General features: G+C 40.5%; 2 protein-coding genes across 4 annotated transcripts in view; one reads left to right on the top strand and one right to left on the bottom strand.

The window, feature by feature from the left end:
• Positions 1 to 2,687: 2,687 nt before the first annotated feature.
• On the bottom strand, positions 2,688 to 5,847 carry LOC116666100 (basic proline-rich protein-like). Its single transcript, XM_032488199.1, has 3 exons — positions 5,707 to 5,847; positions 5,040 to 5,626; positions 2,688 to 3,948 (listed from the first exon to the last, which is right to left on the bottom strand). The coding sequence occupies exons 1-3, from the start codon at positions 5,845 to 5,847 to the stop codon at positions 3,753 to 3,755; spliced, it is 924 nt and encodes a 307-aa protein (XP_032344090.1). The 3' UTR covers positions 2,688 to 3,752.
• Positions 5,251 to 19,043, top strand: part of HIPK1 (homeodomain interacting protein kinase 1) — a 47,911-nt gene continuing 34,118 nt past the window's right edge. Inside the window, exons 1-2 of one of the 3 annotated variants that reach the window (XM_032486990.1) lie at positions 5,251 to 5,468; positions 14,868 to 15,945. In XM_032486990.1, the coding sequence (XP_032342881.1) occupies positions 14,870 to 15,945 (1,076 nt within the window). In that variant the 5' untranslated portion in view covers positions 5,251 to 5,468; positions 14,868 to 14,869. The remainder of the gene's footprint in view (positions 5,469 to 14,867; positions 15,946 to 19,043) is intronic. The other 2 variants (XM_032486992.1, XM_032486991.1) reach the window with 2 other exon arrangements.

The following is a 19,043-nucleotide window of genomic DNA, read 5'->3' as shown; positions in this document are numbered from 1 at the left end:
GTGTACTTGGCATACTTAAGAGCGCATGTCCCTTATGTATGATAATATAATGGCATATTTTCTTCTGTTCACATTTTGCATGAAAAATGTACCCAAAGTAGTTATTTAAAAAAAAAACCCAAAACCAAAAAAACAAAATACCCTCACTGATGCCCTACTGGAGCATCAAGATGGATATGGTAGCTCCAGGCCTTGTGTCTTCATTCCTTTGTCTTAGTGAAAAGACAGAGGAAGGAGCAAAAGAGTTTCTTCTCTCAAAGTACTGTTTTGCTTTTTGTTTTTTAACAAAAAGAAACAATTTTCCAGAAGCCTCCCAGCAGACTTCCTGTCAAATTTCATCAACCAGAATTGAGTCCTATACCCACTCCTAGACTAATCATTGGCCAAGAGAAATGGAATTACCAGGATTGCTTTAGATCAATTGTGATTTGGGGGGAGAAATTTACCTTCCTTGAAATCAAAGAATCTTCCTTCTCTCTGAACAAAACTGGGATTCTATTTATAGGGAAGAAGTAATATAGGGAATGGTTTATGGCTAAATATGGCAGAGGATGGCTTAATTTTTTACTAAATCATATTTCTTTTCCTCTTGGGCGCACAGCTAGATTGCATCATCTCCTAACCTCTCTGCAGTTAGCAGCATCGACACTCCCGAGTTCCCACCAATGTAACGTGTGCAGAAGAGATGTATGTATTTGCTATCTCCAGCTCTGGTCTATAAAAACTTCCTACACAAATTATCCTTATCCCCCCACCCCTTTTTTAATGTTTAATCTTGTTCGGGGGGCAGGGAAAGGTAATAAAGATTATTTTTTAACGGAGGTACTGGGGACTGAACCCACGACCTTGTGCCTACTAAGCACACACTCTAGCACTGAGCTATACCCTTCCCACTACTTCCCTTTTTTTTTTCTGGACAGATGCAAAATATCCAGTGGAGAAATCCAAGGCTCCAAGGAATGGTGAAGCTGCAAGAATCTAGACAGAAGTCACCTGAATCCCAGAATGACTTCATGGAGCAGAGCAACCCTCTCATCCCTGGCACTTTGCTTTGGCCACCTAAAATAGACTGATGATGTGAGCAAGCAATAAAACTTATGATTTCTTATAGGATACTTGTGGCCTTGGGTATGATTGCCAACCCTGAATGGACAGTTGGCTTATTTACCCCTTCCTCCAGGGTTGCAAGACTGAGATATCCCCAAGATTTTTCTTTTCAAGACCCCTTCAAGGTGTCTTTAGCAAAGAAAGCTTGAGTAGGAGAATGCAGCAGACATTGTTCATTGCCTATTCAATCAATAGTTAGGGTTAGCCAATTGCTGTAGCAAATAGCCTTCATATCTCAGTGACTTAACACTTGTGCTAAGGAATTACTATAGCCCATTATGTAGTATTCTGGCCAGAAATGGATAACCTGAATCTAATTGTGAATGAACATGTGCTAAGGATAAATGACAAGCCTAAAATGAGGAGCACTCTATTATTTAAAAAAAAAAAAAAGTTTGGATTCTTCAAAAATATCAAAGACAAAAAAAGGCTAAGGAACTGTTGCAGATTAATGGAGACTAAAGAGACATAACAATATACAATTCTAAACTGGATCTTATACCAGAAGGGGAAAAGATGGTGAGAAAGACATTATTGGATTTATTGACAAATTTGGACTCTGGATGGTAGATAAAAGTATTTTATTAATGTTATGTTTCTTGGAATTGGTAATTAAATGTATTGTGTATGTAAGAGAATGTACTTATTCTTAGGATATTCAAGTAGAAAGGGATAAAGAGGCATGATGTATGCAATTTACTTTCAAATGGTCAGAAAAAAATGTGTGTGTAATCGATCTATCTATTGGGCTTAGAATGCAAATGTTAAAGCAACAGGGGTGAAATGTTAATAAGTGAATCTGAGTAAAGGGTATATGGGTGCTCTTTTAATTAATTTTACCATTTTTGTATACATTTGAAATTATTTCCAAATAAAAAGTTTTTTGGAGTCTAGATTAAAAAAAAAATCAGTGAGGATTCACTCCTGTTGGTTCAAAGGATTTTCCCACACTGGGCCTCCTATCCTTTACTTCAGATATTCACTCTCACCTGGTTTTCCCAGTTTTACAACTGTTGGCTTCTACTTGAATTCTCTATTTCCTCTTGGTCCCTTGGATTCACTACTTGTTTGGATAGTTTGCCTAGCTCTTTGACTCGGTTTATCTCAAGACACAGCCTTTTGGTCAGCTTCTCCTATGTGGCCTTGAGCACTGCAGCTCCCTGGCAAGTGACTTCCTGCCTATGACACCTGACTTTAGGCTCCAGACCCTAAAGGGATGACACGCCCTAGACGAGATTTCAATGCTTCCAAGTGACAACAGCTCCAACTCCCTCTCTAGCTGTCCTGACTTTGTCTGGGAGGAAACAGTTTACGTATCTGCCCTCTTCTCTCCATGTTCCCTGCTTGATCAAACCCTCATCATAGTTTTCCTTCTTTCTTTTTTTTCTTTAACGAAGATAGTTTGCAATGTTGCATCAATTTCTGGTATACAGCATAACGTTTAAGTCATACATATACATACCTATATTCCTTTTCATATTCTTTTTCATTATAGGGTACTACAAGATACTGAATGTAGTTCCCTGTGCTATACAGTAGAAACTTTTTGTTTATTTTATATATAGCAGTTAGTATCCGCAAATCTCGAAGTCCCAATTTATCCCTTCCCATCCCCTTTCTAATTAAGCTCTCTTTCTCTTGTCTTCTGCCTCTCCAGCCAGCCACCAGTTCTCTCTTTAGAGAGAAGATTCCCTCATATTACCTGTCTGATGAAACCTCTAATAGCTCTTCATTGTCTTTGAAAATCTGACTCAACCTACCTTACTAATTCCAAATCCTGCCACTTCTTGGCTGATTCGTAAGCCACAACAGACCATGCCTTTTCTCCTTTGTATCTTTAATTTCTAACATAGTGCCTGGCATACAGGATACTTAATAGATATGTGTTGAACAGACAAAGGAACTCCAGTTACATTAAACTTCGAAACATCTTTGACCATACCGTGTTTAAATATCACCTTCTCTGAAGATCTTCCCTAAATCTGTCATTCAAATCTTACATATGTCTCCATGCGTTTTTTAAAAAAATTTTACTGAAGTATAGTTGATTTACAATGCTAGTTTCAGGTGTACAGCAAAGTCATTCAGTTATACATATATATATTTTTTGTTTTCAGATTCTTTTCCATTATATGTTATTACAAGAAATTGAATATAGTTCCCTGTGCCATACAGTAGGTCTTTGTTGTTTATCTACTTTATAGATAGTAGTATGTGTTTGTTAATCCCCAATCCCTCCATGCATTTTTTTTTCTCACTAGACTGTAAGCTCTCTGAGGGAAAAGACCATGTCTTATTCATTTTGCTTCTGATCCAGTGTCTAGCAGAGTGCCTGGCATCAAGAAGGCACACAATTGGTTGGGTGGATGAATGAATAATGTTAAGAGAGGGGAAAATACTAGATTTTAAGAAGGTCTCTATGTAGTGAGACACTCTGACGAAATGACCTAAGAACAACGAAGACAGACATCAACAATTATAAATAAGGTACAAGAAGTAAATTAAGTAGTCAAGTGATGATGCAGAACTGAGCACCTAGAATAAAGTGGGGGTCAATCAGGAAAGGCTCCCTAAAGTGGAATTTTGAGATGTGTTTGAAAAGAAGAAAGGGACAGAACTTGGGAGAGTAGGAGCTTAGAAGCCTGTCACAAGAGTTGGGTAGAACCAAGGTATGGTAAGCAATTAGCATCTTTGAAGCCTGCTTTTCCAGCAGGGTATGTTCCACCCCAGAGCACTAGTTCTGGCTTTTCCCTTGCTCCACAGGCACGCATGCTCACCTGCTCTCCATGTTGTGATGTTTCCCAGGTCAGCCCAGTGTAGGACTTTATGTTCTCTAAGTTCCTGTGAAAATAAGCAAACAAAACTGTCCTGTGGGATTGAACACTTTTGTTAACCCAGGTCCTCTAGGGAAATAAACTTCCCTGTTCCCAATAAAATAGAATCATTCCCAGTGCTAAACAAAGGGAGAAACCCAAAGGTGGTATGACCATTTTAGCATATCTTCACAAAAATGATCTCTTTGATCCCAAGAGGTCAAAGATATATGAATGAGATCTGAGAAATATAACTTGATAGCAGAATCTTATCTTAAACACATGTTCCCTCTCCTTAAAGAGTATGTGCAGATATCCATGGTGCTGCACAGCCACTTTCTAGGGCTCAGATCCTTGCTGCTTCCAGCACCTGCAGGATGGGAAAAAAATTAATATACTGCTTATAAAACTTTCCCACTTGAGGAATCAGAGTCTTTTACTCAGTGAGTGACATGTCTGAAGTCTTCCAGAATCTCTTGGCCCTGGGAGATTGCAACTGTCTTTCTTATTAGGATAACCTAGTTTTCAAGCAGTGTCTTACTTTTTTTCAGAATGTTGTGTGCCCAACGCATTCCATTTCCTGAATACCTGGCTTTACTATCTCCTGGTAGACGCAAGAAAATTATGGTAGTATAAGCTCACTGCAGGTTTTGAGGGGTTGGGTTCAGAGCACTGCTACTCTTTCTCACCTCCTAATACAAACCCAGGGCCCCAAGGCGGCAATGGGAGAGTACCCTAAGGGGGCTTCTAATGTGCTTGGAGGCTTAAGGATCCCAAACGCGGCTGTCACTCAGCTAGACCGTCTCCGGAAGGCAACGAAACATTAAAGCCTAAACCTAGGTGATTTTTCACCAGCAGGGGGCTTCCCGGGTAGGCACTGCCTCCCCGCGCGCTGCCCAATCTCTGGGGGTGTCACACTAGCGGCTGGTGATGTCACACTGGCGGGGATGACATTTTAAAGCTGGACCCCACACTGCCACCAAGCACCTTTAAATCACCGCGAAGTCGACCGTGCGGAGGGGGCGGGGAATCCGACCCCCGCCCTCGATCCACGCTGGCTCCCCACGGAGGCCCACCCACTCCCAGTCCCATCAGTAGTATGCGGTCGTCCTAACCCACCGGCTCTCCGGCACTTCCGCCTCAGTAGGTGTCATGGCGCGGGGCGGGGGACTAGTTCCCGCGAGGCGGGGCCGGCCGGATAGGGGCGGCTGCTCGGCGCTCAGCTCGTCGGGTCTGGCGACAACGGCGGCTGCGGAGCAAGGGGCCGGGTGGTGGCCCCGGACGGCAGCGGGAGGCCGAGGCGGGAGCGCGCGGGGCTGAGGCGGCGGCGGCGGCGGCGGCGAGGGGCCGGGCGGCGGAGCGGGCGGGAGGCTGAGGGGGCTCCCCCCGCGGGACGGGCGCGGGGACGGCTCCGGGGGGCAGGGGCCGGGGCCCGGGCCGGCTCGCGCGGGGGGTATGATGACCCGGCGGCGGGGCCCCGGATCTCGTCTCCTCCGCCGCCTCCTCACGGCAGCCCCAGCTCGCGGCTGAGAACCAGACACACCGGCGGTGAGTTGCGGCGGGCGGGCGGGCAGGGGCCGCGGCGGGGAGCGACCTCTCATAGACTCCCCGAGGAGGGGCTGGGCCGGCTGCGGGCTCTCCGGGTCGCCCGGCCTGCGGGGGGCGCCTCCTTCAGCGGCCCCCACCCGGGACCCGGCCGCTCCCGGCTGCGGAGAGGATGGCGTTCCCAGGAAAGTGGGGAGGCTCGGGGTTTGTTTTCGGGGCAACTCCCCCAGTCTCCTGCCACTTCTTTCCTGGGCGTGTTGTTGTCCTTAGATGACAGGGGGCCGCCTGGCGTCTCCTCGCCCCGCCAGTTTTTTCCCGGCTGTCGTGGCGGGTTCCCAGTGTGGCTGGTGCGTGTAGATTTCACAGCCCCTCTTAGCGCCATGGTTTTCGGTTATTTGTGCTGTTGGGGACCAGGAAGCGGTGTCTGGAGAGGACGGCGGCGGTGGGGTGGGTGTGGAAGCCTTCTCATCCTCTTCGCTCCTGTTCTTTAATCGTTAGGTTTGTAAATTGTAATGATGGTTGGAGACTACGTGGGACCGGCCCACCTAGTGTACATCTGTGCAAGGCAGATCTAGAGGTCTGGCTCAAAGGGAAACTTTTGCTGTCTGTCGCCACTTTTCCAAAGCTTTCGTTTAAAAAAAAAAAAAGGGGGGTGAGGAAACAACCAAAACTCTTGGGTAAGCCCTCCCCGCCCCCCCCGCCCCCTCAGTTCACAGGTTTGTGGGAAAGAGGCTCTTTTTGAGCCTAGCAACCAAGACCTGGGGCTCGGTTTCCAGGAGCGCTGGTGTAACCTCCAGTTTGTTGTGGTGACAAACCGTGAGCTTTGGCCTGTGTTTATGCTGGGCGCGCTTTCTTTCCTGTTAAGGTGGGGGCAGGAGGAGGGGCTAGAGAGGGGGAAAAAAACAACCCCAAGTTCCAGTGTGTCTTTCCTCCACTTAAACCACTGACTCAGTTGTAGATACTCATTTTGAGGTAGCCCTAGATGCTTTTTCTTAGTGACACTTTAGGAATTTTCAATAATTGCATCAAAATATTAGTTTCGACCATAGACTCTTGTGCCCAATCTGTCCTTTATCTTATTTGTTTCCTAGTAACTGATGAAAACAGCAGCATGGCTGACTGCTTCTGATGAAGAGGGGTTAAATTAAGTGGCTGATGCCCTCAACAAAACCTACAATTTTGCTCTTGTTTGTGTAAAGCTATTTTTGATTCCTGGTCTGTAGTGTTTTGGTTTTTTTCTTAAGATTATAGAGAATGCATATCATTACTAGCTCTTTTCGTTTGTAGGTCTAAGGCTTTCTGTAAAACGTTTAAAAATCTAACAAGTCATTTTATCTAATAGTTGTTAATTCAGCTGGTGATTTTGTATATACATGTAATCATCTCAGGGTTCAGTGTTGGAAAAAGACTGCTATGATGGTATGATGGGGGTTATCATTGACTTTAAAATACTGTTCCTGGCTTGAAGGATATTTTGGTAAAGTACTTGTGGTTGGAACTGGAGGCAGCCAAGCCAGTAAAGAGCAGCAGACGAGTGAAATGGTGAATAAGATCTTGTAAATATACTGCCTCTGGTTAGTAAGTACTACTTTTGCTGGTGATAGCTTCATGAATAGTTCATCCTGTCTTTGGACATTGTAGTTTTATGGGTTGCAAAGCAAGCAGATTGGTAACTTGAGGTTTAAAACCAAACTGGGACTCTCTCCTAAAAGAAAAGAAGATAATCTCAAGGTTCACAATTCTCTGGAAAACAGAATTCTTTTATTCTGTGGTTTTGTTTTCATAAGCACAGTTTAGTCAGTGGTTGGGTTAGTAGAAATTAGTGAGCCAAACCTGTCCTATAAGCTTCTTACACTTGGAACTTGTGCAACTTGTTTTTAGTTACATATTGTAACTGGTCCTTTTGTAATTTGAAGTAATTTTGCAAAGATGAACTTCCTTATCTGCCCTTTTATTTTCATTTTCATGACTATATAAAGCAATCCTTTTTTTCAAAGTTGCAATTATTAATTCCTCCCCAGTTTCTTTCTTTACATTTCATGCCATTCTGAACACAAGTCATCAAAATAATTTTTCTATCATACCACTTCAACAATCACTGATTTGCTTTTCGGTTCCTTTTTTGTTTTTGTTTTTTGTTCCTAATCTCCCAGCTTCCTAAATGCCTATGTATTTTGGTAGAGCATAATTTGACACTTAAAAAAAAATTACATCCTGTTTTTGTATTTTTCTTTTTTGTGTGTCATATCACCTCAGCAACATTCTGAGTTCTTTGAAGATAGGAAAACTTATGTGTATTTCTTTTGGATTCTTCAAGGGCACCTGGTACAGTGCTTTCCCACTGTGCTTAATGAAAAAGAATCAGAAACCCTGAATCATTTGCCAACAGTACTACTCACCAGCTCTGTGTGAAACTTATTTGACTTTCTTGTGTCTACTGTTTTTCATCTTGGAATTAGGGGGTTTTAGAATCTCTTAAGATACATTTTAGCTGTAAGAATCCCTGTACTTTTTTGCCAATATATCTTCTGCTCCAATCAAATACATCTTACTCTAAACATGTTTCAGTTTTCCACATCCCCTGATATACTGGCAGAAGTTATCTCATTCATCTGTAAGTGCTGCTTCTACCTTCTCTCTGCCAAACTGTTGTTACCTTACTTAAGTCTTGTTTTCCTTAGGCCTTTTCTGGCTGATCTGAACAGGTCCTCTCTTAGTGTTTTTGTTTCATATTGACCTATCCTTTGTTAATTTGTCACTTTTCTTACGCTGGAAACTCCTCGAGATATAATTTTCTTTATTCTAAACTTTATACACCTTGTAGACTGTCCTGTGCACATGCTAAGAAAGTACCATTTTACCAGACACAGAAGCGCCTGTTTTTCTTTTGTTCTGTTGCTGTAGATTAGTCATTCCAAATAAATCTAAGAGAACTGTTGAAATTTAGGGGAAAAACATCCTGCCTAGGGAAAGCACCCCTCAGCCAGTGTACCAAAATATTACAAAATTGGTTAAAATGGCTGGAAATTATATAGAATTGTAGAGTTACTCCTTTGTCAACTAAGGCTACATTTTCCACACCCTGTTTTTGCGAACTAGTTGGGGAACTGGCTTGTTTCACTTGGTTCCATATGAAGGAAGTGCTACAGGAAAGAGGGTGGGGGACTTTGATTCAAGTGCTGTCCTTAGAGTTTCAAGCTTATTTTTTCCTTCTGGATCGCTATACTTAGAAAGGTGGTCTCTTGTAGACAAGAGACTCTAATTTCTATCTTGACATGTGAGCATTTCTCTAATTTAAGTCAGGCTGACTTCTGAGGTTCCTTTACATGCATGTGTGGAGAAGTAATGTGATCCTGTTATAGTCATTCATTTTAGCAAACGTTTGACACATGCTGTATGCCAGCAGTTGTGATGAATGCTGGTAATACACACACACACACGAAAAATACCTACTCTGCTATCTAGAATTACCCTCAGAGAACTGGCAGTTTTGAAGTCAACTTGTAAATAAATAATTACAAATAGTCATACTTAGAATAAAATTCAGAGTGGCCTGCAAGTCAGTATGTGATCTGGCCCTTGTCTGCCTCTTTGGGCCCTGCTTCTACTATATTTTCCCTTGTTTGATTCCATCCATACTGGTCTCTTTTTCAAATAGGCCAAGAATGTATCTTGGCACTATTTCTTTTGCTGAAATGGCCCCTTCTTGTCAAGTAGGTCTCAGCTTTAAGTGCCACCATCCTACAGTGCCTTCCCTGACCACCAAATCCAGAGTATCTCTCATCCTCCCACCATCTCTATCATATCACTGTGTTTGTTTTCATTATAACCTTTATCACTAGCTGCTGTTTTCTTGGGTGAGGGGACGTGTTTGTCTCCCCAATAGAAAGTAAACTCCAGAAGATAAAGGATCTTGTCCATCTGGAACACCATTGCTATCACTGGGCTCTAGAACAGTGCCAGGCAGACATACTGGGTGCTCGGTGTAAGTTAAATGAATAAATGAAATCAGTAAGCACAAGTGTGGTAAGTGCTAGGAAGTAGTAGAGGATGCTGTGGGTGCCTTTATCAGGAACCTTAGCCTAGTACGAGCTGGTCTGGAGAAAGCTTCTCTAGGTGTGTTTGTCAGCGTAGGGCTGACTAAACAGTAATCTAGCTGAAGGAAAATCGTTTTTCTCTCATGTAACAGCCTGAACTAAATGTTCCAGGTCGAAGTGAGCGCTCCTGGTGGGCAGCTCTACGTGATCATTCAGGCTTCCATGTTCTTTCCATCTGGCTGCTCTGCCATCCCTTGGGTGTTGTCTCATGGTGGAAACTGGGTCTCTATGGGTTCCTGCTGGTGGAAAGGGAAAGGAACACCAAAGGCTGGTACATCACTTTCTGTTGGAGAGAGATGGCTAAATGTAGTCTAATCGCGTGCCTGGGATGGAGGGAGTAGATTTTGATCCAGACCAACGGCCTGTGTGCTGCACTGAAAAAGTAAGCTGTAGGCAGAGGCCAAAAGGATAAGTAGTGGTTAGAAGAAGTGAAGGCTTAGACGGTAAAATGAGGTTCTGAGAGAGGACATTCTATGTGAAGGAACTGAAGCGGAGAAATCAAGGCCTACTCTAGACCCAGAGACATTTAGTACCACTGAAAGAGAGAGTGCCTGGGGGAGAAAGACTAAAAAAACAATCAGAGTCGAGATCTTACAAAGTCTGACAATGCAAGTTAGAGACTTTGGACTTTATCCTAAGGTTGTAAATGGGGGAACAGTTATACATTTTTAAAAGCTTCAGTTGTTAAGGTGAAGAATGAATTGGGAGAAGGGAGCTTAAAAAGGAGCTTGAGGGTACCAGGTGAGGGAGACAAGTTAGGCTATTGAAGTAAATAGTCCGGGATTGTGCGGTAAGGGTGGAATGAGAAGAGATTTGGTGTTCCGGTGAAAGCATTACCCAACCTTAGCTTCCTTTATTTTTACACAATGTGTGTTCTTATTTACCCACTTTAATGATATGCATACGCTTTATATATCACTGTGATGGAAAATATGTACATCTGTGTACATGTCAGTCAAGGACAAGTGCTAGAGGAAGAAATCAATATACAGTACTGATTTTAGGTTATTTAGGTCACCAATTGTTTAATTGATTAAAAGGGCAAAGATGTCACCAAGCAGAAGCAGTAGAAATTTGTTTTTGTTGTGTCAGGGGGAAAGAGGAAAGTTACTAAAGACTAAGGGCAAAACATTGTCAGATGATTACCTTGGTTGTCAAATCTAACTGTTTCATTCATAGTTGTAATATTTGAATTCTTTATAGTAAGATTATCTACCTGTAGTGCCCATAGGGTGAGGCACCCAGTAAATGTTGTTAAATAGTTGTGACCATGGCAGGGAGTGGAGAGGCTGTTAATTTGACTGTTTTTGAAAGCCTTGGATTCTAGAAAAATTCAGTTCTTTTTTTAGCAGTACGTAAGTACCAGTTGCCTTTTGTCTATTCTAGTTTAGGATTAATGCAGTTGGCAAATTTGTCATTTTATTTATATGGTTAAATCCTTAGAAAGTCAAGTTTGAAATGAAAAGACGAGTATATTGCTGGAGTCAAAAGGTGCAACATTTTCAGGAGTTTAGCTTTTAGTTTATTGGGAGCTATTCTTACGTGAATTGAAAATACGTGTAATTTGCTTAACAGAATCTGATACGTAGTAAGTTTTTCACAGATGTTAATTCTGTTCCATATTTTTGTTTGAGAAGTCTCAGCCTAGGAAGAAAAGTGTCTCCCCATTTGCAAAGCAAATTTTATGGAACATAGTATCTTTGTTTTGTGCCTAGAAATGTCTGTTTTTTAGCTGAATTTCAGAGTGTTACATAAGTCAGAGAGTTGATTTTTCTAGGCAATTTTGATTCCGTATTTTCTTCTCACCTAGTGCTAGTTGAGGTCAGGATGAGTCTTAGCCACACTGTAAGAGTCCTAGTGGCATGACATTGACTTAAGGACCACACAGCCTTGCTGGGGGGAAGGCCAATGAAATTCTGGATTCTTTCCCTTGTGGTAGACTTAAGCTTGTCATTAAGAATTATATTCATTTATATACTTAAACTTTCAGATCAGTCTTCTAGAACTAGTGCTTTTTGCAGTGCTCAGTGTGAAGATTTTAAGCCATTAGTATCTATTATTTTGTTCATTGGGTGAAAAGTTGTCAGTAACATTCCTCTGGTAAATGCAGTATTTTTAAAAAGTGTCTAGTTATGATCATACTTTAAAAATTTGGTATTACACTTAATGAATTCTTTTCAGTTTTATTACTTTGAGCCTCCGTATTCCTAGACATAGCTACACACTGCAAATTTTTTATTCAAATTCTTTTACTAAATACTTTTAGGTACATAAAGGTTGTGCTTGTGTTTTTTGATAGATTGTTAAAATTAGTAACTCACCAGATACGGAAAACAAATTTGAAAAATCTGCTTACTTTCACTGTTCAAAAATTGACTTGATTTTATGATAAATATTTTTGCATGTATTTTGTAAAGGCACTACTTGATTTCAGTTTTTCCTTTATTATAATTTGATATTATGTCAGTGATATAGGTAGAACAAGATGATTGTAAATTTGTAAACTAGGAGTTAAATTGCAGTAACTTTATCTTTTAATTTACACTTTTTTACCCTCCAGGTTCATGTAAATTATGGAAACTCTTGTTTAAAGTAAATCCAGAGCACATTTTAAAATGGAAAGTTTAGGATTTGTTCTTCCTTCCAGCTATTTGGTCCAGTGCAGATGGTTATTAGTTGCATTCAGGCACGAAGAGATGTATACTTTTGCTTTTTTATGTTCTGTAACATCCCTTGTCATGTTTCCTTCCTTTCTGGTTGTGTGTATTTATTCTCTTATGACTAACAAAGTTATACTGTATGTACTAGAGTGGAGACTTCCCCCCTATCTCAAGGGCCAAGTGGATAAAAGAGAGGGACTTAAGAAAACAAAACAAGCATTTGAAAATCTTGCACTTTATAACATGAGTAGTAGGAGGTAGACTTGAGGTTGGTAGGCAGGGGTCAAAACACCCTGAGTGTCTGCCTGTATATTGCCAGAATCTGTGGTAGATTCTGGCAAGTATAAGCAAAAGAACAAGACAGGTATGGTACCTGCCCTCCTGGAAATTTTACTGTAGCTGGAAATGTAACATTACATGTAACATTCATGTTATAAGGTAGGTACACAGTATTATGGGAGTGCATGGTGGGGGAGGGGCGGCACTGGTGGTGGTGATTGTGGAGAGTGTATTTTATGAGTGCGAGACTTGGGAAACAGTTTTCCTAGCAGAAAGTCTTCTACATGTTAGAGGGCCTTCCAGGAACTGAAAGAAGGGCAGTATGGCTGGAATGGAGGAATTGAGGTGGGGAGATTTTAGGACACAGCAACCCGATATTTGGTGAGCTTTTTAAGGCAGGTTTAGGATTTTGGATTTTATCACCAAAGCAGTGAAAAACCCTGGAGGCAGAGGGAGGGAGGTGGTTCAGAAAGAGCGGTCCTCTGATTTACATAGTTTAAAAACAAAGATCCCCTGAGTGCATTCGAGATGAGTTGGGAAGGCTACTGGCAGTTTGAACTAGAAAAATTCCAATAAGGGTAGAGAAAAATGGCTGATTTGAAACATGCTTAGGAGGTAGAATGATAAAATTTGGTTATAGATTAGATATGGGGGATTAAGGGAGAGGAATAAGGGAGGGGAATGAGTCAGGATAATAATATTAAATGAGTTCTAGGCACTAAGCACGTCACATGTATTAAATCATTCTCAGAATAACCCTCTAAGGTAGGTATTGCTGTCACCATTTTACAAATGAGGGAACTGAGACTCATTTCCTCCTTGTTTTTTGGCTTGAGGTTTTAGATGTATGGTGGTCCATAATTGAGGTAGGAAACTGGGCGTGGGGTGGAGGCTTCAAAAGTATAATATTGGACATGTTGCATTTGAGATGTGTGTAAGTTAATGTGTGGAGTGGTCATTTGTAAATAAGGCTTTGGAGTTCAAGAGAAGTCTGGGTTAGAGAGAGATTTGAGAATTTTTCGCAGATGACCAGTTCTGGGAAGTAGTTATTGAAAAGGGGGAAGTGTGGAGCAAGAGAAGAGGGATTACTGTGGAGCCCCAAGGCATCTGAAGGTTGTATGGTTGAGAAGGGGGAAGATAAATATGAAATGGCTTGTATGCTATGGTAAATGTTTGGACTTTGTTCTGAAAGTATTAGCTTTGGGATTAGTCTTTGGGTTTATTGAGCTTAAGATGTCTGTGGGTCATTTAGGAACAGAAAGGTGGGCTGTTCTCACTCTCTTTCTTCATATTTTTCTAAGAATAACTTCCCGTGGTTCTTCAGAAGAGTCTCTCTAGGCTTCACGTCATCCTGATTTCTTTTCTTCTGGTCAGCTTATCAGTGGTCCTCTTACAATGTAGTGGTGAGACCTAGACCCTATTTTATGTGTGATCTGAGCAGAGTGAATTGCCTTCACTTTGTCTTCCACTTTCTGGACACTACTACTTCTGTGAATATAGTTTAAGATTGAATTAGCTTTTGAGGGGAGGGGAACATTATTACATAATGTTTCCTCTTACTAACAAACTGTTTTTCATATATTCTCCTGCTAAACCTTATATCTCTTATCCTTGTGCTTTGTGCTTGCCAAATTTTGGACCTAAGTAGGGAATCTATATTTGTGTTAAATGTCGTCTGCTAGATTCACCTTATGACATCTGCTCCTTGTGATCTTTTTGGACCTGTTATTTAGCAATGTTGAGTATCCTGCCCAAATTTGGTTCATCTGTGAGTTTTATAAGCATGCCATCTATTGCTAAATTTAAGTAATTGATTAAAAAGTTACTCAGGGCAGGAATGAAGACAGAGCTCTGGAATGAACTCTGGAACAAAAGAGCCTGGTCTTGAATTTCAGTGCTACCATTTAATAGCTGTGTAATTTTGGGCAAATTACTTTCACCGCTCTGTGCCTTAGTTTCCTCATCTGTAAAATGGAAATAATGATAGTATTTTCAAAGGGTTGTGGTGAGAATTAAATGAGTAATGTGTGTGAAGTGCTAAGACTACCACTTGGCACATAGTAAGTGATCAATCATCTAAGCTATTATTATTGTTACTGTTTTTATTTTATAAATATTGTAGATGTTTATACTCTTTCAACAGTTTCCTATTATTGCTGAGTCTCAAAGGGTGATTGATGTGTAATTAGACCAAAGTGTTTATCCTTCTATTAATAGGAAAACATGTCTTGGAAAATGTATAAAGTAAAACCCCAGCCAGGTATATGTTTACTTGTGGTTTTTCTGAACTGAAAGATTTCTTATGTACTAATTGAGGGGATGGGTATAAAGTTGAGGGTCTAATTCTTTCCTCTTTCTCGATGTAGGTATGGCATCACAGCTGCAGGTGTTTTCCCCCCCATCGGTGTCGTCGAGTGCCTTCTGTAGTGCAAAGAAACTGAAAATAGAGCCCTCTGGCTGGGATGTTTCTGGACAGAACAGCAACGACAAATATTATACCCACAGCAAAACCCTCCCAGCCACACAAGGGCAAGCCAACTCCTCTCACCAGGTAGCAAATTTCAATATCCCTGCTTACGACCAGGGCCTCGTCCTCCCAGCTCCTGCAGTGGACCATATTGTTGTAACAGCCGCTGATAGCTCGGCCAGTGCTGCTACATCAACCTTCCAAAGCAGCCAGACCCTGACTCACAGAAGCAACGTTTCTTTGCTTGAGCCATATCAAAAATGTGGATTGAAAAGAAAAAGTGAGGAAGTTGACAGCAACGGTAGTGTGCAGATCATAGAAGAACATCCCCCTCTCATGCTGCAAAATAGAACTGTGGTGGGTGCTGCTGCCACGACCACCACTGTGACCACGAAGAGTAGCAGTTCCAGCGGAGAAGGGGATTACCAGCTGGTCCAGCATGAGATCCTTTGCTCTATGACCAACAGCTATGAAGTCTTGGAGTTCCTAGGCCGGGGAACATTTGGACAGGTAGCTAAGTGCTGGAAGCGGAGCACCAAGGAAATTGTGGCTATTAAAATCTTGAAGAACCACCCGTCCTATGCCAGACAAGGGCAGATTGAAGTGAGCATCCTTTCCCGCCTAAGCAGTGAAAATGCTGATGAGTATAACTTTGTCCGTTCTTACGAGTGCTTTCAACATAAGAATCATACCTGCCTTGTGTTTGAGATGCTGGAGCAGAACTTATATGATTTCCTAAAGCAGAACAAGTTTAGCCCACTGCCACTCAAGTACATCAGACCAATCTTGCAGCAGGTGGCCACGGCCCTGATGAAGCTCAAGAGCCTTGGTCTGATTCACGCTGACCTTAAGCCTGAAAACATAATGCTCGTCGATCCAGTGCGCCAGCCCTACCGAGTGAAGGTCATTGACTTTGGTTCTGCTAGTCACGTTTCCAAAGCTGTGTGCTCAACCTACTTACAGTCACGTTACTACAGGCAAGTGGCAAATGCTAAAAAAACGTGTCTTAGATTAGAGTTCTGTCTTTATACTTAACATGTATTACAAAGGGCTATATATAACAGTGAATTTACTTACAGATTTCAACACAGCGTAGGATAAATATGTTTTGGTTCATTCCATGTGTGTGGCATTCCTATATGTAACATTATTTCTGAAATTTTATTTAACACTAGAAAAATTAATTCACTCCGATTTTGAGGGTTTTTCCTAGTTGAATTATACTAGCATCTGGCTCTTTCTTTACTACCATTATACCTGATTTTCCCATTTTAAAGTGTCTTCAAATATATAAAGATGTTTACTTATTTGTGATGGATTTGGGCATATGATGCTACTTTTTTCCAAATTCCTATCTTGGCAGGTGTGATGCCTTGGGAATAATTCCAGGTTTAACTCTAGCAACATTTTATTTTATGCTTTCTTTCTTGCATAATAAAGAGAATTAGATTAGATGATTGCTAAGGTCTCTTCTTGTTCTAAGATTCTCAGATTACTTTGAATTTATTTGGACATGAATTTATTTGGTTTTAAAATGGCCTTGACCCAAGCATCTTTCACTTTAGCGATTTATATTTCCAGATTGGTACTTCTAATAAAGCTACCTTTTCAATATATAATAATTATTGGGACGGTCCTTAAATGCTGGTATACAGAATTTTGTCTGTACTGTAATGGAGGGACATTACTGAAAGAAGAGGGGAATGTCTTTAAATGAGCTTGTTATTTTTCAGTACCTCATTTTTCTTTCCACTTATTAATTTTAAGGATATTTTAACGATCATGCATTAAACACAAATTGTACATTCATCCAATCAAGAAGTGAAACACTAAACAAGAGATAACCCACAAAATGTTTATCAGGAGATACGTCTAACATGTCAAATGCCTATAATAAATTTTGAGGAAATAGAAATTCTGAACTAAGAATTTTATATTATCTGTGAAAATAATGTAAGGGTATTTTAACCTGTACGTGGACTCAGAAAATATGCCATCTACATATTTTTTGTTTTTCAATTGTGGTAAAATCTGCCTAATATGACATTTACCATTTTAACCATTTTTAAGTATACCATTCAATGTTGTGAAGTACATTCACAATATTGTATAGCCATTACCTCTATTTCCAAAATTTTTCATCACCCAAAACAGAAACTCTGTAACCATTAACCAGTAACTACCCATCCTCCTACCTGTTACCTCTGTTGGACTTTGTGTCTCTATAAATTTGCTTGTTCTAGATATTGCAATTAAGTGGAATTATACAATGTTTGTCCCTCCGGGTCTGGCTTATTTCACTTAGCAAAATGTTTTCAAGGTTAATCCTTGAAATTCTGTAGCATGTATCAGAATTTCATTCCTTTTTAGGACTGAGTAATATTCCATTGCATGTATACACCACATTTTGTTGTTTATCTATTGATGGACACTTGAGTTGTCACCACCTTTTGGCTGCTGTGAATAATGGTGCTATGAACATTGGCATATGAGTGTTTAAGTCCTTGTTTTCAATTCCTTTGGTTACAAAGGTAGAAGTAGAATTTCTGGGTCACATGGTAATTCTTTGTTTGACTTTTTGAGGAACCACCAAAAAAACTCTTCCACAGCCACTGCACGATGTTACACTCCCACCAGCAGTGCATGAGGATTCCAATTTCTTCTTATCCTCACCAGAACTTGTTATTTATTTTCTTTCTTTCTTTCCTTCTTTCTTAATTTTTCTTCCTTTCTTTCTTCCTTTCTTCCTTTCTTTCTCTCTCTTTTTTTCTTTTTCTTTTTTTGATAATAGCCATCCTTATGTATGTGAAATGATGTGGTTTTGATTTGTATTTCCCTAATGATTAGTGATAGTGAGCATCATTTCATGTGCTTATTGGCCATCTGTATATCTTTGGAGAAATGTCTAAGTCCCTTGTCCATTTTTTAATTGGATTTTTTGTTGTTGTTGAGTTGTAGCTGTTCTTTATATATTTTGGGTATCAATCCCTGGTCAGATACATAATTTGCAGATATTTTCTCCCATTCCATAGTATTGCCTTTTCACTCTATTGATAGTATTATTTGCACAAAATGTTTTAAATTTTGATGAAGTCCGATTTGTCTTTTTTGTTGTTGTTGCTTGTACTTTTGGTATCATATCCAAGAAATCATAGGCAAAACAATGACATGAAGCTTTCCCTGTTTTCTTCAAATGGTTTTAGCTCTTATATTTAGGTCTTTGATCCATTTTTGTAGGATATAAAGTATTTAATTTTTGTAAGGTATAAAGTATGGATCCATTTTCATTCTCTAGCATGTGGATATTCAGTTTTCCCAGCACCATTTGCTGAATGACTGTCCTTTCTCCATTGAATGGTCTTGCCACTCTTATCAGAACCCTTTGACCATATATATAAGGGTTTACTTCTGGGCTCTGTATTCTCTTCCATTGTTCTAAATGTTTGTCTTTATGCCAGTACCATGCTTTTTTGATTACTTGTAGCTTTGTAATAAGTTTTGAAATCAGAAAGTGTGAGACCTCCAGTTTTACTCTCTTTCAAGATTGTTTTGTCTATTTGGAGTCCCTTGAAATTCCGTATGAATTTTGGTTTTTGATAGGGATTGCACTGAATCTGTAAATCACTTTGCACAGTATTGACATCTTAACAATACGAAGTCTTCCAATTCACCCTCATCTATTTTTAGCTTTTTTTTTTATAGTTTTATAAAACTATGCTATTTCTTACTTGAGTGAGATGAATAAAGAAATTCTTAGGACCTTTGGTTTTTGATTTCATGCTGCTCTAGGCAGCTTGGATAATTTTGAGAATTTTACCTCCATTTATTTATTTATGACTTGGGGTATTTAGGTTCCAGTTACTTTTGCTTCTAATATTTTCCCTTGAGCAACCCCCCCCCCCCCCATATATACAGTATACGCTATAGGTGCACTGAAGTGTTGAACTCTGCATCTCATTTTGTGAGCACGGGGGTGGTAAGAGTGAGAGCACAGCTGAGGCATGAGGGCTGATCAGCTCTTGCTTTCTTGATCTTTTTCTCCAATCAGTGCCAGCAGGTGTTCTTTAACTATTTG

Source organism: Camelus ferus, chromosome 9 (genome assembly GCF_009834535.1).
Source record: "Camelus ferus isolate YT-003-E chromosome 9, BCGSAC_Cfer_1.0, whole genome shotgun sequence".
Classification (NCBI taxonomy): domain Eukaryota; kingdom Metazoa; phylum Chordata; class Mammalia; order Artiodactyla; family Camelidae; genus Camelus; species Camelus ferus.
The sequence above is the reverse complement of the archived record's forward strand: the minus strand, read 5'-3'. Positions and strand labels throughout refer to the sequence as shown.

Coding starts and splice junctions, on each gene's coding strand:
- LOC116666100 (XM_032488199.1), bottom strand. CDS start 5,847: ATGGCGCTAAGAGGGGCTGTGAAATCTACACGCACCAGCCACACTGGG. Junction 5,627..5,706: donor ACAACACGCCCAGGAAAGAA/GTGGCAGGAGAC, acceptor TCCTCTCCGCAG/CCGGGAGCGGCCGGGTCCCG. Junction 3,949..5,039: donor GCGGAAGTGCCGGAGAGCCG/GTGGGTTAGGAC, acceptor TTATTTTCACAG/GAACTTAGAGAACATAAAGT.